The sequence below is a fragment of the Tetrahymena thermophila genome (assembly GCF_000189635.1).
Source record: "Tetrahymena thermophila SB210 genomic scaffold scf_8254770, whole genome shotgun sequence".
Taxonomy (NCBI): Eukaryota; Ciliophora; class Oligohymenophorea; order Hymenostomatida; family Tetrahymenidae; genus Tetrahymena; species Tetrahymena thermophila.
Window position 1 is genome coordinate 1 of NW_002476528.1, and position 18866 is coordinate 18866.

Below are 18866 nucleotides of genomic sequence, written 5' to 3' on the forward strand. Positions count from 1 at the left end.
TCCTAATATCATATTTCTGGTTATTTAGCATAATCTTTTAAGAGTAATTACTGAGAATTCTTGTAACTTTGATAGGACAAATACATATTTTTATCATCTAGAATTGTTAGGGCATTATTTTAATTTACTTTTTTAAAATCAATTTTTGTTTGTTTTAATTATTTATTATGTTTTACTTATTATTTTATAGTTTTTTAAAATAATTAATAAGATTTTTTAAATTTTTTTAAAACACGCTTCCATTTCAAATATGTTTTAAATGAAACTTTATTAAAATTGATCATTTTTTTTAATTTTTAAGGCATAATTTTTGAGAGACACTTTTTAAAAATAATTACATATTTAGAAGTCGAGTTGCTAATAATTATTCCTAATACAATTATCAAATAGCAAAAAAAGAAGAAATAATCTACTATTATTTGAGAAATTTCTACCAAGATTTGAGCTGATGGATTTTAAATTTATATAAGTCTTAAATATATTTTCAAAAATATAAGAGAGTAAGCTGCTTTTTCGCATTATTGTATGTTTATTGAAATAAAAGGATTATTTTGTGAAACTATCTTTATATAAAAAAATAAGACTACACTTATTGTCACTATAGCAACTTCTTGGTTATTATTATTATTTAAAAGAATATACACATAGATTATTGTAATTTTTAGATATATTCTAACAAATTCCCAATAGTAGTACTTATCCTTTAGTTCTGCATAGTAATAGCCATATTTATATTTCGTCAGACATTAATTTAATTTTTTCTTGTTTAAATTAATCAGTTTTAGAAATGCTAAAGGAAGAAGAGTCCAAAAAATTAACACCATTACAGAAAAAGGATATAAATATTTAATTACATTAGAATCATAGCAGTCAAATGAAAGGTCTAATGAGTTATAAAGTTTGTTTCCTACTTGTTTACAGGTTAGTGATTAAATAAAATATGATATCTAGTTCACTTAGAAAAAGACAAAAATAATATGAAAAATTAAATAAATGTGATATTTTCTTATTTTCTATTTTGAAATGTCTTAATAAAACATAAGTGTAATAGGAATAAAAAGAAGAAAAACCATAGGGACGAAAAACTAAGTTAACATAAAATAGAGTATCTTGCCTATTCCTCTAATGATATTTTCACTCATAAGACAGTCAATTCCTAAGGAGACTTGGATACCACCGGATCCAATTACATCATTAAACAAATTAAAATGGACAGAAATAATCTTGGGCTGAGGAATTAAAAGAGCAGATAATTAATAATAGGTCAATATAATTTTAATATAGAATCCAGAATAGTCATTTATGCTATTACTGCTTATTGGCATAATTTTTAACATTCTCAAATAATAACATGTTTGTGAATGTTTAAATTTTTGGATGAAAACTCCCAAAGCATACAAGAAGTAGGCCTCTAAAATTACAATTTTTAAAAGCATAAAACCCCATTATTTAAGTTATGATCCACAAATATCACAAAATCCTTTTGAGAGAGATTGTGAATATCGGTAGCCTTACCAAACTTCACCTAAAATATCACACTATAGGCAAATAGGTCCTAGATACCCAGCTTTACAGTAATTGATGCTATTAGGGTTTTCTGCCTAGCATGAATTTATAATAGGATCACACTCTATTATTTCATCTGTGTAATTATTGTGCCTCCAAAAACCATTTTTTAATTCTATTATATCTCCTTTGCACATTAAAGCAGACTATGGGCAATTGATGCATTTATTGATATCTTTATTTTGTTAAATAGATTACTGATAAAGTGTTTATGGGTCTACTAGCTGATAAGTACCCTTCAAGCATTAATTGCATTAAAAAATGTTATTATTCACTTATTAAATGACCTCTCCTAATTTACAATTTCTGAATTCTATCGATAAAAGGATTGGTTATTTAGTAAGTGAGTTTGTTTATATAGTTGAATTAATATAAAAGAATTGAACTTTATTAAGATTTCCAATAACTGTTATTTCATTCATTTCAAATGAATAGTCGAGAGAATTATATTGAAAGTAATTTATAGTATTCTATCCAAACATTTAGCTTTCAGTAGAATTGAGCTAATAAATTGAAATTTAAATAGTATTTAACTCTTAATCTATATCATTTGGGTATAAGCCTAGCGTTAGCTTTTCATTTGAGAAGCTCAGATATCTATTTTATTCATCTACAATATACATTTTAAAGTTAATTAGCCCTCCACTTCTGAATTATCTCAATTCAGCATATCTTGAATAGTCATTCTAAAATTTTTTAGGTACACTACTTTAATTTTAGTAAAATGTGAACAATTCTTCATTTGTACTATCATTGCTTTTAATAATTATATTTTAGAGATAAGATGTACTATCATCACCATAAATCTCTGCTTTATTTTCGAAAATATTATTGGAGAATGGAAAATTTTAAGGCAATAAAAGCTTTTTTTAATTTGTCTAAACGATTCTTAATCCACCTCCTATTAATGCTTTATTATTCTTAATCATAGTCACCGTATCAAATTAAATTATACAGTTATCAATATTTTCAAGATACAATGCCCCTCCGCTGCTATTAGCAGTATTTTGCTAGAAAAAGGACTCTTTAAATTATATCTTTGTCTGAATTGCTAAAAAGTAAATAGCTCCTCCATTTTATGCTGTATTCAATTTAAAATGGCCTTTTTCGATAATAATTTCTTAGGATTTGGTCAATAAAAGCGAACCTTCATTTTAAACTTGAGTAAAATTATTAAATTAAACTTTAGAACTTTAAATATTCATGATTTATTACTACAAAAATTTGTTTAACTCAACTTTAAAACTATTTAAAAATAAAATATCATCATTTAATTCTATAATTTGGTTTGGAGTGGAATATTCGTTTGTGGAAAAAATTAGAACTAATTAGTTGTTAAATTGAAACAAGCAATTCGTAAGAGTTATAGTACTACAACCATAAAATGAAAATAATCCTTAAACTTATTAGATTTAAATCTATTAAATATTATCTTTAATTGTTAGGTTATAGAGGGTTAGATTTTAAACTTACTAAAAACTCATCAAACTATTCAAGTTAATATTTTATATCATAGTAACCCCATCAATTAGAATAGTATTTATTAATTCAAATTAGAATATTGATATCTGAGATTTCTAATAAAAATTATTGTTTGATATTTCTAGGTTGTAAATATAAATTTCTGAGACATTGTAAAAATAGAACAAAGAATTTTACTGATCTTATTAGGAGCATTCTTTAAGATTGAGTTAAGATATTTTAATATTTTAAAAAATTACTTTTTCAATGCCAGAAATATATATTTGATTAGTGCCAAAGCATGCAAAATCAATATCCATATTTTAAAAAATTATTTGTTGTGTTATTTTGTTTTAAGTAATGTTGATTAATAAGTCTGTATTATTTTAGAAGGTTAGACTAAAATTAGTAAACTGTAGAATTTATTAGCCAAGGGTTAAAAAAGTATCATTTGAGAGAGCTATAAAGTTATTATCCACATCATAGGGAGCAATTACATATTAACTATTTTTTTACTATGAAATTTATAGAAAAGTATTCTATATATCAGTGGTTGGTACTTATATGTAGAAGTAGATTAGCTAATTTTCTTAATTGATTAAAGAAATTCCATTTATTGTTTGAATTTCTTTTTATTTAATTGCTACATTGGCTTACTCTTCTATAAGATTTTATTATTCTTAAATTGAGATTAAAAAAGAGCATTCTGATTTTGATTCTGGTTTGTAAATTTCTAAATTATAGCTATTTTCAAAAACTCCAGTTTTATGCAGGCCTAGTATTTGAAGTATATTTTTCTCAAATCTGTAATTTAATATTCTAGGATATTAATAACTAATCTAAGCTATCATATTAAATTTATCTCCGTTAACGATAAGAAGTTCAAATCTATCTATTAAAAGAATACCTATGACATTATCTATAAATAGCTTAATGTCTATTATAGTGTCTTTAAGAAAATCTTTTTTGACTAAAGCTACATATTCAATTTTAGTGTTAAGTCTATATAAATTAATTTAAAAACTGCATTAAACAAATAAAAAGTTCTGCTATATTATCAAGTTTGATTGGCTTTTAGGTAAAGGTAAAATTTACTCTAATTAATTTTTTGAGTAATTCCAAACGTAAGCTTTTTTCTATCCATTAAAACAAAATAAATATCTTTGATTATCTTAATCAATTAAAAATTTTGACAAGGTAATATTAGGATCTTGATTAACTAAAGTCCTTAAGTCTATCGATTAAGTCATTTTTTTACTCATAATATCAATTTAAAGAAGCAAAGCATTACTTGAAACAGCATATACTGCATATTAGATATCAGATATTTAAAAGATTTAAATGACAATAATTGAAGCATTTTTAGAATCTTTTGAAGTGGTATTGTAAAAATAAAATTCTTAGCTTACTAAATTATATTAAAGGAGTTAGCCATCACTAAATCCTACAATTATTAAATCTTAATTCTTATTTACACTAAATGAAGTAACTATTTGAGTTATATTAAATTAAATTTTGTTCATGATAGAACCTTTTAATAAATTTAAATGCAAAACTTAATGATCATTAGTAATTACAATATTATCAGTTATAGACTGTTAAAACTGGATACTGTCAAGCTAGTAAATAAAAGGGTCTTACTTTTTATTTTATCTTTATTGGTATTATTAATAGAACAAAATTGAGTCAACTAAGCCTAATATTAAAACATCATTTTTTTAATTGTATTTTATATCTATGACCCTTGAATTTATTGTAGATAACTCAAATTATAGTTTCTGCTGTGAATATCTAAAGAGAATGCCAACTTAATTCAAAATTAAATAATCATTTTATTAGCTATTAATATATAGTTAGGTAAATAAACTGTAAGGTTCATTTAGTTATGGCTCATTTTGTTAACCTAATGAATAATAATCGACTTTGTACATAGTATTTTAAAATGTAAAATAAATATCGTTTGATAAACTATCAAATACAAAGCTACTGGGCTTACAACATACTAAATAATCATATGTTTTAAGATAGCTATAAAAAGGATATTTAGGGTCTAGGGAAGACATATAAAATATTCCATCTTAATCTAAAAACATTACATAATTACTTAAAATTTAATCTGATTAAAATTAGTTTATAAAATTATTATTAGTAAGTGTTTATTTCATAATTATTATTTAATTAATTTCTTTTTTAGCAGTAATATCATATACAGAAACTTATTAGATATTATCTTTTTGCAAAAATACTAAATAATTTAAGCTTTAAATAAATTCTATGCTCTAAAAACTTTTGTATCTGATATGTTTAATCTAATTTTCAATTACTAAATTAAGCCTGTCAATTATAAGTAAACCTAATATTAAATAAAAAGACATGATTAAATTAAAAAATAAAAATGTGATAAATAATTTAAATTAAATCATCTTATATTAAATAGAGGACAAAAATATTGTATTGCTTATAATAGTGAGTTATTGAGAATTATTTAGTAAAATATGCGAAAGCATTTTCAAAAAGTCAAATTGCGAAACAATTTTAAAAAATTTATGCAATCTGAGATCAAAGTTTAATTAATATTTTCTTACATTTGCACTGTGTGCGCTATGTTCATTTTACTATGAACTCAAATTTAGTTTAGTTTATTTTATAAATAATATTTGACAAAATTATATTATTAAATAAACTAAACTCTTATGAAAATTTTAAAAAATTATTTTCATCTAAAAAAGTTTTTAATGATTTAAAATATTTAAAATTAAAAATAAAAATGATTTATTTACTATTATTTTCAGATTCACATAACATTTTTTATGTAAAAACTTTGCAAACATTATTAATTTTCTCAAAAGTCTACTTCAAAACTCCACTAGAACTGTAAATTTTAGTATTATAATTTACAATATTAAAAATATAAATATTTTCAAACTCTTAATCAAAATAGCCTTAATAGTCTGCAGTACCATATCCAAGTTGTATATATTGAGTAAATTTTGACACTTTATGATATATCAAAATAAATCCTTCATCATCAGATAAAAAGCCATTTATGCATGCAATTTGAAGTTTAAAATTAGAACAAGTTAAGTCGTATTGATTTGAATATTTAAAAATTTGTTAAATAATATTCAGCTTAGTATCAAGAATTACAAAGGAATTCGGACCATTAGCTTATACAACATTGTCATTTTTAATAAAATCAAAACTATTTATGTAAAAATCTAATTATTTTACGATATTTTCAGTTATGTAAATATTTATCAAATAAATCATGTTTTCAATTTAAGCAATTATAAAATCATCATAGACTTTAATTATAAAATAACTTATATTTTAACCAAAATTATAAAGAATTTATGAGAAACCAGTCAAAATATCGTATTAAATTAAATTTTATATTCCTTTTAAATATAATTTTCCATTTTTAGAATCTATAATTTAAACTTAATGATCATCTAATTTTAGTAATTAAACAAATTATTTTTAGGTATACTAAGTAAATGTTAATTTAGTAATTCCATTCCCAAAATAACCTATTTAATTTGTTTAAGTATTTTATACATTTTAAATGTAATTTGATAGAAAAGAAGTTTAATTAACTGTGTACATACCTATTTCTAACACAATATTTTATTCAGTATCAATTAAGAATTCTCCAATTTAATTAGTATAAAAATCATATTTTTTATATTAAATTTTCCCACTTTGGTTTACTTATTTTCTAATTTAAGTTTGGCTATTAAATTTAAAATTTGATTTTATTAGATTTTAGGTATTCAATGAGGTATTTATTACAAGGATCCCTTCTTAACCTTGCACAATATAAATTAAATTATCGTTCACTACTTGATTTATTGATATAATATTTTAAATAATTTGTGATTTTATTTAATATATCAATTACAGACTGAAGTTATAAATTTTGAAATTATAGCTTTCATCTATAATTGCTACTTATTCGATAGAAAATTTATTATTAATTTCGTCCTACTAACTAGAAAATGTTTTTGATATTAAGAATTATTTTATATTTGTTATTGTATTAATAAACTAAATACTCTAATCTTATAAGCTTATTTAATATACAGAGACATATAAACCAGATTTATCTTGTATCATAATTTTTAGGTCATTATTTAAATAGAAATTAAAGTTAAAATTTTTAAAGTCAATTTAACAGTTCTTCAATAAAACTTACATGTCAGAGGATTAAACGATTAAACAATTTTAAATAATTGTTACAAGCAAATCGTTATTAGTTGCAAACTGAGTATGTTCGGTGTAAAAAATATTAACTACATTTTTTGTATAAATATCAATTATATATCCTGCATTTGATTCTATAGCAATTATTTTATTGTTGAAGAATTTTTATATTGTCAGCAAATTATTAGAAATTTTTAGTTATTTTTAAAATTTAAGGTTGGTCACTTATGAGTAATCATAAAAATTGATTTCTTAACTTTCATTCAAATAAATTACAAGAGGTGGATAATAGTTTATAATAATAAAGTTTGGCAGTTCAGAAAAACTCCAATTTGAACTTTGTACTAATGCTGTTGAAGGATAGGCTAGATTAAAATTAGTTATTACTTTAATTTGTATTAATTATTTTTGCTACTGTGAAAGATTTTTTTCTTTTTTAATTATTTAAATATAAGTATCGTCTTTAATAAATAACTCATAAATATATTCCGTATTAGACGAACTTAAATTACGATATTTTATTTGGTAGATTTTGTTATTTGTTTTATAATTCAAAACATATTTTTAATTTTACTCAACAAATTTATGTAAATTTGAATCGAAGTAAAAAAATGATAAGTTAACATTATCCCAAAGTACTACTATTTATATTTCATCACCCAATAAATTATTAATTTCAAAGTCAAAGTTGTGTTATTTGAATACGTCAATTGAATCAGAAAAATTTGTTTGAATGTTAGTATAAATCAAATTTTCGTTAGTTCGAACTATTAAATATTAATTAATGTCAGAAATTGAAGATTAAAATATTCTACTTTTTAGAATTTATTATGTATCTTTCAAATCAATTTAGATAGACTTAATTGAATTATTGTTTAAGTTAACTAAATATGCTGTTTTGTCTTAAACTAAAATGTAGAAACCTAGCTAAGATGTGGACAGGATATCAAAATATTAGCTATTTTACTTAGCCTCAAATATAAAATGACTCTGCATTTATAAATTTAAATTTAGTTCATTGCTAGATACAGTTATCTTATAGACTATAATATTAATTAGATTTTGTATAAACAACCATTTATCAATATATTTAAATTTTTGCACAGTTGTATTTATTTTAATAGAATTAGATAAAGTAAAATTTTAGGTTGCTAAGTCATAAAAAATCTAAAATTCAAATTCTTTTTCAGTATAAATATTTATAGCTAGAACATAGCGGTTATCAATTGAGTCCATTTTAGTCAAAGAGTTTACAGAGATCATATTTATGAATGTTTTTGAAATTCTTGATCCGTTTTTAATATCCCAAATTGATATTAAATTATCACTTCCTATGACGAATATGGAGCTGTTTACATTAAATACTTAAAGATCTCTTGCTTGTAGTTTCATATTTTTTATAAGATTGAGATCATTTCTATTATACATAGAAAGTTAATCTTCTTTTTAAATTATATAGTAATCATCTTAATATATGAAAAAGTCTTTTGTAGAAGTATTATCTTTCAAATATTACTAAGTTTTTTTTTGGATGGAACATTTTAATTAGCTTTAGCATAGGTTGCTTTATTAATTTCTATAGCTAAAAGCACTGCATATAGCTACGCACCTGCTATCTAATATGTTGCTATTATTTTACCTCTAGTCAAAAAATAAATTATTACTACATTTAGTATAGATGCAAAGATTATTTTTTAAATCCAACTCGAAACCTTCTAAGCATTTAGTGCAAGTATTTTAGTTATTACTATTAAGGCAAGTTTAGCATCCTTCAGCGCATTAATTTTATGCTTCAACACTCAATTAGATAACTAAAAAGACAATGTAGCTCTTTAGTATTGCTGATTTAATTACCATCTGATACTCCTAATTAATTAATAACTTATGTCTATTTTGAGGACAATCAAATTTTGTAAGTGATTTGTAATAAGCCTTTTTAATCAAATATTTGAAAATTTATTTATCTGTTTTTCTCTCTCTTTTTATCTGTTTATTGTTTTCTATTTTTTTTAATTATCATCCTAATTTTGGCAAGCAGCTTTTTATAATGAAATAATTTTGAAATTTTTGTATTCTTATTTAATAGATAAGTTCATTTTTTTGAGGAAAAACAGGGTTATTTTTTGATTTGATAATTAACTTCCAACCAAACTTAACTTTTTTCATTAGGATGTAAAATAATATAAATTACCACACATTTTATTTGTTTTGTTTTGTTTGTTTGTTTGTTTGTTTGTTTGATTGGTTTGGATGGTAAATTAAGAAATATTATTGTTTACAATTGAGGGAGTAAAATTAGTTTTGTCATAACTTCAGATTGTAAATTCTATTTTAAATTTTTTTATTCTAATATATAAAGACAAGAAAAAATATTTAAAAGAAAACAAAAATTACTGGTTAAATCATATATTTATTAAATATTTAAAAAAATCAGCGCTTTCTGTATTTTTCAAACTGTAACTTCCTCTATAGTTCAAACTAATAAATCTTTAAACAATTTTAATATAAATAATGTTATATTTTAAAAAATAAATAAAACATATTTATATAATTTTTTAAAAATTAAATATTTAATCATTTAATTTTATAAACAAGTACAACTCCTAAAATAATTATTATTTTATCTTTTAATTATGAGATTAATAATAAAAAATTTAGCATATATATTACATATTTTAATAAAATGTCTAATAATTTTTAATTTATTTCATTTTATGTCAAAGCTAAAAATATGAAAAAGCTTATTGAAATAAAAATTTTAGTTTATATGTTTTTCCTAGCAATGCCTTTTTTCAAAGGATAAGATTATATACTATGTGTTATAAATTCGTTTTATCTATTAATTTAAAAAAATGATTTTTCTTATTATTCAAATTTATTGATTAAATGTTTTTTTAATTACATTATTTAATCTACTATTAATATCAAATTTTAAACTTTTTTATATAAAAACTCTTTAAATGTTGCTATATGTAAATTTTTTACACAAAAATCTAAATATTTTAATGAATTAAATAAATTTGTTTTAATTACAAAGAAGAAAAAATTAAATATGTAAAAAACCTATAGAAAAGCACTATATTTTTAATATAAACTTCTAAGATTCTTTTAAATAATTTTATTTGCTAAGTTAAACAAAGTATTTTTAAATATTAAAAAAAGATATTTATATTACTAACAAAACACTAAAAAAATTATAAAGTTTTAAAAAATATGTATATCTGCTTAAATAATTAAAAGTCAATTAATTAATTCTTTTTATATTTAATCTCTTATGAGTACTTGCTGAGAGCTGTCCATGCCCATGCTCAATTACTTGTAAATCTTATTATTAGCTTCTTTTATAACCTTCTTTTTATATATAAAATAAGTAAATAAATTTATTTTTTATCTATAATTAATTTACTTTTTTAGGGTTGGTTTTTCTTTGCTTGAATTATTATTTTTCACGCTTTTCTAATTATGTTTTAGCCTTTTAAAATATTTAATAACTTTTTTTAATTTTTTATTATACTATTTTCCATTTCATATATGTCTTATGTTAAACTTTATTAAAATTAATTAATTTCTTCAGTTTTTAAGGCATGATTTTTGAGATACATTTTTTAAAAATAAGTACATATTAAGAAGTCGAGTTATTAATCATAATTCCTAACACTATTATCAAATAGGCATAAAAAAAAAATTAATCTGCTATTATTTATAAAATTTCTATATATGTTTGAGCTTATGGGTTTTTTATTTAAATGAACCAAAAATATAGCTTAAAAAAAATAAGAGAGTATGCTACTATTTCGCATCTTTAGATGTTTATCGAAATGAAGGGATTATTTTGTGATAGTGTTTTTAAATAGTAGAATAAAACTACACTAATTGTTAAGATAGCAACTATCTAGTTATTATTATTTAAAAGAGTGTACAGGTAAATAATAACAATCTTTAAATAGATTCTAACGAATTCCCAATAGTAATATTTGGGCTTTAGTTCTCCGTAGTAATAACCGTACTTATATTTAATTAGGCATTGATCTAATTTATTCTTATTTTAGTTAATCAGCTTAAGAAATACTAAAGGAAGGAGACTCCAAAAAATCAACACCATAACAGAGAAAGGGTATAAATATTTAATTACATTTGTATCATAGCAATCAAATGAAGGATCTATTGGGTTATAAAGTTATGTTCCTACTTAATTACAAGTCAGAGATTTAGTAAAATATGATATCTGGCTCACTTAGAAAAAGACAAAAATAATATGAAAAATTAAATAACAGTGATATTCTCTTAATTTCTATTTTGATAAGTCTTCATAAATCTTAAGTGTAATTGGAATAAAAATAAGTACTAAAACAGGGATCAAAAATTAAATTTATGTATAAAAGAGTATCTTACCTAAACTTCTAATATTTTATTCACTCACAAGACAATCTATTCCTAAAGAAACTTGAATACCACCTGAACCAATTACTTCATTAAACAAATTCAAATTGATTGAAATATTCTTTGGTTATGGAATTAAAAGAGCAGATAATTAATAATAGTTCAGAATAATTTTAATGTAGAATCCAGAATAGTCCTATATGCTACTGCTACTAATAGGCATAATCTTCAACATTCTCAAATAATAACATGTTTGGGTATATTTGAACTTTTTGATGAAAACTCCCAATACATACAAGAAGTAAGCTTCTAAAATTATGAATTTTAAAATCATAAAAACCCATTATTTAAACTGTGATTCACAAATACCACAAACTCCTCTCTTGAGAGATTCTGAATATCGGGAACCTTTCCATATTTCTCCTAAAATATCGCATTACTAGCAAATAGGTCCTAAATAACCAGTTATGCAGTAATTAATACTATTAGGGTTTTCTGCTTGACATGAATTTATAATAGGATCACATGCTATTATTTCATCTGTTTAATTACTTTGCCTCCAAAAACCATTTTTTAATTATATCATATCTCCTTTGCAGCTAATAGCAGATTGAGGACAGTTTATGCATTGGTTTATATCTTTCTTTTCTTCTATAGATTATCTATACAGTGTTTGTGGATCGTTTATCTGATAAGTACCTTCCAAACATTCGTTGCATTAATAAATATTGGTATTTATTTATTAAATGATTTCCCCTAATTTGCAGTTTCTGAATTCAATTGATAAGAGAATTGGTTTTTTAGTAATTGAGTTTGTTTGAATAGTTGAATTTATATAAAAGAATTGAATTTTATTTAGGTTTCCAGTAATCTTTAAATCGTTAATTTTAAAAGCGAATTCTTAAGAATCATATTCATTGTAATTAATAATATTTTATCCAAACATTTAGCTTTCGTTTTAACTGAGCTAAAAAATAGAAATTTAAATATTATTTAGCTCTTAAGCTATATCTTTTGGGTATAGGCCTAGTATTAGTTTATCTTTTTAGAAGCTTAGTAATCTATTTTACTCATCTACAATATATATTTTAAAGTTAATTAGTCCTCCACTTCTGAATTATCTTAATTCAGCATATCTTGAAAATTCATTCTAAAAATTTATAGGGACACTACTTTAATATTTGTAAAATGTGAATAGTTCATCATTTATTTTATCGTTATTTTTAATAATAATATTTTATAGATATGATGTACTATCATCTCCATAAATTTCTGCCTGGTTATCAAATACATTTTCATAGAATGGAAAATTTTAAGGTAAAGTTAGTGTACTTTGATCATCTTAAACAATCCTTAATCCTCCTCCAATCAATGCTCTATTGTTTCTAACTATTGTTAATTTATCAAATATGACTAAACAATCTTTAATATTTTCAAAGTATAGAGCTCCTCCGCTGCTTTTTGCGTTATTTAGTTAGAATTTAGATTCTTTAAATTCTATCTTTGTTAGAATCTCTGAAAAGTGAATAGCTCCTCCATTTTATGCTGAGTTAAATTAAAAATTACCTAGTTAAATTTTAATTTTTTTAGATTAGGTTATAAAAAGAGATCCTTCGTTTCTAATATAAGTAAAATTATTAAATTAAACATTTGAACTTTAAATCAGCATTATTTTTTGTGATAAATATTAATTTTTCTCAATTATGAAATTCTTTAAAATTAAATTATCATCCTTTAATTCTATTTGTTAGCTTAGAAACAAATATTAATTCGTAGAAAATATTAAAAGCAATTAATTATTATATCCAAACAAGCATCTAATTAGAGTTATTGAGTTACATCCATAAAATGAAAATATTCCTCCTATATTTTACTAAATTTATATTGATTGAATATTATCTTTAATTATTAAATTTTAAAGTGTTAGATTTTAGATTTATTAAAAGCTCATTAAACTGTTCAAGTTAGTGTTTTTTACCATAGTAACCTCATTAATTAAAATATTATTTATTAATTTAAATTAGAATATTGGTATCTAAGATTCCTAATAAAAATCATTGTATGATATTTCTAGATTGTAAATATAAATTTCTGACACATTTTAAAAAAAGAACAATGAATTTTGCTGAATGAAGTTTGAGCATTCTTTAAGATGGAGCTAAGATATTTTAACATTTTAAAGAACTACCTTCTGAATGTCAGATATATATATCTGATTAGTGCCAAAGCATGCAAATTCTATTACCATATTTTAGAATATAATTTGCTGAGTTTTTTAGTTTTATGTGACATTGATAAATAAGTTTGTATTATTTTAGAAGGTTAAACTAAAGTTACTAAATTGTAGGATTTATTAGCTCAAATTTGAAAAAGTATCATTTGAAAGAGCTATAAAATTATTTTAGATGTCATAGGGTGCAAGAACATATTGAGTATTTTTTAATTGAGAAATTTATAGAAATGTATTCTATATATTAGCACTTGGTAATTGTAAGTGTAAGTAGATAAACAGATTTTCTTAATCGACTAAAGAAGCTCCATTTATTGTTTGAATCTCCTTTTATTATGGAGTTATTTATGATGATTGTAATATAAGATTTTATTATTCTTAACTTGAGATAAAAAAAGAGCATTCAGATATAGTTTCTGACTTGTAAATATTTAAATTATAACTATTTTCAAAAATTCCACTTTTATGTAGGACTACAATATGGAATGTATTTTTTTCATAATCAAGTTAAGAGCTTAACATTCTAGGATACTAAGAGGTAATTTAAGCTATCATATTGAATTTGTCTCCATTAGCAATAAAAAGTTCAAATCTATCAATTAAAAATAGTGCTAAAATATTGTTTTCAATTAATTTGAAATCTATTATACTATCTTAAATAAAATCTTTTTTGATAAATGCTACAAATTCAATTTTAGCACTAAGTCTATAGAAGTTAATTTAATAGATACTCTTGATAAATAAGTAATTTTGGGTTATTCCTAAAGTAGAGTATTTTTTATGAAGAGGCAAGTTCCGTTCTTATTAATTATTATTGTAATTATAGACATATACTTTTTTCTACTTATTAAAACAAAATATATATCTTTTATAAGTCTGATCAATTAAGAATTATGATAAACTTAAGTTAGGATCTTCCGTAACTAAAACTTTTAAGTCTATTTATGAAATAACTTTTTTATTCAATGTGTCGATTTAAAAAAGAAGTCCTCCATTTGAAGCAGCATAAGCGAATTAATTAGTAGCAGATATTTCAATTAGTTAAATTTTTATAATTGAAATGTTAAAAGGACCCTTTTAAGAAGTATCGTATAAAAAATATACTTAGTCTATTAAGTTGTATTAAAGTATTTAGCCATCGCTAAATCCTACAATTATTAAATCTTTATTATCATTTACATTGAATGAAGTTACTATTTAAGTTATATTAAAATTAATTATTTTAATGATAGAACCTGTTAATATATCTAAATGCAAAATCTTTTGATCTAAAGTAATTACAACACTATCAATTATAAACTACTAAAAATTGATCATTTCTAGTGATTAAATAACAGAATTTAAGTTATTATTTATTCTTGATTAATACTATTGATAGAAAAAAAGAGATTCTTCCAAAGCTAATATAAATACATCATTACTTTAATTGTATTTTATATCTAAGACCTTTGATTTAATAATAGATAACTCAGATTTTAATTTATTTTATGAATATCTAAAAACTATGCTATCTTCAGCCAAAACGAAATAATCAGTCTATAATTTATTAATCTGTATTTACGTAAACAAACTGTATGGCTCATTTAGAGAGGGCTCACGTTCTAAACCTAAGGAGCTATAATCTAGTTAGTATATAGAATCACTATATCTTATATAAACATCGTTAGATAAACTATCATAGCTAATAAATTCAAATAAGGTGAAATCACAACTGTAACATACATTAACAAAGTTTTGAAAAGGTTAATTAATATCTATTGAAGACAGATAAAATGTTCCTTGACTATCAATAAGCATTACATATCTACTTTAACTTTCATCAAACTATAAGTAAGTAATGTTATTATTATTTTATTAATTTTAGTTCACTTGAATTTAATAAATAATTTTTTCTGCAGAAATATCATATATCGAAATTTTGGAGAGATCGTCATCATATTACAAGAGTAAATAATTTAAGTGACTAACAAAAATAAACTTCTTTATTTTAACAATATTATCTTCTCCAGTCAAAACTTAATTGAAGGTTAAATTGGCCCTGTCAATTAAAATTAAACCTATTTATTAAATAAGAATACTTTTAAAAAAATTAAAATAATAAGTAGTTTTGGAAACATAAGTTAGAAATAAAAATTTTTAATTCAAAGAGGGGATGAAAAATATGATATCTCTTAAAATAATTTTTTATTTTGTTTTATATTTTTAATGGAATCCAAACACATTGATTTTTCATTTGCATATTGCTTAAATTAAGTTCAAAAAAAAATAAAATTTTATTTACCTATTTCTAATTAGCAGACCAGCTTAATTGTAAATATCATACAATTACTTACTTTTTTTTGAATTACCTATTTCAAAACTCCAATAGAGCTGAATATTTTAACTTAATTTGGTGTGTTCTTATCATTCTGATAGATATAAATATTTTCATATATTTCATCAAAAATATATTGAATTTATTAAGCAATATCAATTTATTTTATTTCAGAGATATTTTAAGTTCTATAATATACTAAAAACTCTTTAAAACCAGAAACAAATCTATTTAAGCATACAATTTGAAACTTAAAATCTGTACAGTCAAAATCTTTTAATTACTGATTATCAATTTAAATATCATAAACTATATTGAGCTGAGTATCTAGGATTTGGAAGAAATTTCCATATAAATATATTAGTTTATCATTTCTTATGAATTTAGCACTATTAATAATCTACTTAGGATAGTTTTTGATAAATTTTTCTTTTGAGAGAGTATTTATTAAAATAAGCTAGTTATTATTCAATAAAATTAAAAACTCATCATATACTTTGATTTCTAGGTAGTCTGTAGGATTTTCAAAAGAAATTATAATTTCTTAAAGGCCAGTATAAATATCAATAGACATTAATTATTATTTTAGTAAAGTGAACAATTTACCAAATTATTTACTAAATGTTGCTTTTTTTAAATTTTTATCGGATATCAATTTTCTATTTTTTTAAATTTAAATATAAAAAGGGTGGATATCTCTTTGTATTGTTATATCAGCGAGAAAAAACTTTACGAAATCAGTTTTTGTGTTTTAAAAATTCTAATAATTAAATGATAAAAAAGCTTAACTTTTAATTTAATTTACAGTTAGAACAATTATCATTTTTCTATCCAAATCAACTATATATTCTTCTAATGAGTTATCAAGAAAAATTACTCCATAATAATATGTTTTTCCTTATTCATTTACTCTTTTCTCAACTTGATCAAAAAAAAGAATAGTTTTGACTATATAATAATTACCATCTTTAATGTTTATAAATAGAAGTCCTTCATTGCCTTATAGTACATAAATTTACTTATCATTAACGACTCGATTTATTTATTTTATTCCTGTAAAGCCTTTTAAGTTTAATTTTAATATCTAAGATAAAGTAGAATTATAAACTTTAAAAATATTTGATTTATCTATAACGGCTATTTATTCTATAGAATAATTATCATTTATTTCATCCTGGTAAGAAGAGAATGCTTTAATGAGAAATATTTATTTGAGGTTATTTATTGTAATTATCTCCTTAAATGTCTAACTATTGAAATTTATTTAATAAAGAGACATCTGCAATTACGTGTTTCTAATTAGTAACATTTTTGAATCCTTATATAGATAAATAGCTTGTGGTTAATATTAAAATCCACATTTATCAAACAAACTTTAAAACTCTGAAGAAAAAATCTTTAAACATTGATTTTAATAAAAACCTATCAACATGTTATTATAAACAAATAATGGAAGGAATGTATATGGAAGTAAATTAATTATTTTATTCGAAAAAATATCAAGTATGTAACTTCTCTCATTTATATAAATTATTTTATTGCTGAAAAAATATTAATATCTTCCATCAATAATTCTAAATTATTTTTATAATTAGCATTTAGTCTCTTATGAACAATCATATAAATTTGTCTAATTACTATAAGGAAACGAAACAATAAGAGGTGGCAAATTATTAAACTAAGCTATATTTATGTATTAAGGAAATTTTCTTTTTCTTTCTTAGTATGGAGTGGGAAATTTTAAATTAAAATTGGTAATTACATCAATTTTTATTGATTATTTTTATTATTCTAAAAAACCTTAATTTTAGATTATTTAAATTCTGTTTCTACTTTTACTTATTAATTATTAAATTAATTCTTTCTGTGTTGAGCTTTAATTTTGATATTTTATAAGAAACAAATCAGTTCCTGAATTATCCTATTAAAAAGTCTTGTCATTTTTAATAAATTACTGCGTGCTTGAATCAAAGTAAAAAACTAGTAACTCATTATTATCAAAAAGCACAATTATTTATTTTTCTTTTCCCCACAAATTATAGACCTCCAAGTCTATAGTAAAAACAGCTAAACTAAATTTAATAGTATTTAAAGTGTTTGTTTGCAGATTAAAGTAAATCAAATAATTATCAGTAAGAAATATCAAATATTCACTCAAATTAGTATCTTAAAATTACAAAATTTTACTTCTTTTAATAAATTGACGATCTTCCATTTATATTTCAATATACTTGTAAGAATTATTGATTAAGTTAATTAAATAAACTGATTTCTCCTAAACTAAAACATAGATTCCAAGCTAAGATGTTGATAGAACATTAAAATACTCACCTTTCTTCTCAGCTTAAAATATAAAATGATCTTGAATTTGTAAATTTAAGATATTGTTGGAATTCAATATGATTATTTTTTTAACAATTACGCTATTTGAATTTTAGGTAAACAACCACTAATCAATAAATTTCGAGTATTTAATTATTTCGCTTATTGTAAAAGAATTAGACAGAGAAAATATTTAATTTGATAAGTCATAAAATATCTGAAATACATATCCTTTTTCAGAGTTAGCATTAAAAACCATTACATAATGATTATCAATAGAAGTCATCTAAGTGAGGGAATCAACATGAATAAGATTTGTCGATATTATTTCTGTTTTAAATTCTTTTATAATATCCCAAGTTGATATAGAGTTATTGCTTTGGATTAAGA

General features: G+C 22.0%; 5 protein-coding genes across 5 annotated transcripts; 1 reads left to right on the forward strand and 4 right to left on the reverse strand. All coding sequences in view use genetic code 6, as the record gives it.

The window, feature by feature from the left end:
- Positions 1-1515: 1515 nt before the first annotated feature.
- On the reverse strand, positions 1516-4741 carry TTHERM_01389210 (transmembrane protein, putative; the record flags this gene model as incomplete). The annotated part of the gene is made up of 4 exons (XM_001029635.2): positions 1516-2811; positions 3226-4029; positions 4123-4558; positions 4669-4741. Coding segments are annotated over 4 exons (2609 nt in total), but the record flags the coding sequence as incomplete, so codon positions are not given.
- Positions 4742-5037: 296 nt separating this feature from the next.
- Positions 5038-6545, reverse strand: TTHERM_001389214 (hypothetical protein; the record flags this gene model as incomplete). The annotated part of the gene is made up of 4 exons (XM_012796081.1): positions 5038-5055; positions 5124-5380; positions 5808-6455; positions 6518-6545. The coding sequence occupies 4 exons, from the start codon at positions 6543-6545 to the stop codon at positions 5038-5040; spliced, it is 951 nt and encodes a 316-aa protein (XP_012651535.1).
- A 2190-nt stretch (positions 6546-8735) lies between these two features.
- Positions 8736-9087, reverse strand: TTHERM_01389220 (hypothetical protein; the record flags this gene model as incomplete). The annotated part of the gene is made up of 2 exons (XM_001029636.2): positions 8736-8794; positions 8895-9087. 2 exons carry the CDS (start codon positions 9085-9087, stop codon positions 8736-8738), a joined length of 252 nt encoding a protein of 83 aa, XP_001029636.2.
- Positions 9088-10470: 1383 nt separating this feature from the next.
- TTHERM_001389227 (transmembrane protein, putative) lies at positions 10471-16728 on the reverse strand (the record flags this gene model as incomplete). Its single annotated transcript, XM_012796082.1, has 6 exons — positions 10471-10581; positions 10637-10702; positions 11099-11463; positions 11623-13176; positions 13948-15897; positions 16170-16728. 6 exons carry the CDS (start codon positions 16726-16728, stop codon positions 10471-10473), a joined length of 4605 nt encoding a protein of 1534 aa, XP_012651536.1.
- Positions 16729-17125: 397 nt separating this feature from the next.
- On the forward strand, positions 17126-17563 carry TTHERM_001389235 (hypothetical protein; the record flags this gene model as incomplete). The annotated part of the gene is made up of 1 exon (XM_012796083.1): positions 17126-17563. One exon carries the CDS (start codon positions 17126-17128, stop codon positions 17561-17563), a length of 438 nt encoding a protein of 145 aa, XP_012651537.1.
- Between the last annotated feature and the right edge of the window lie 1303 nt (positions 17564-18866).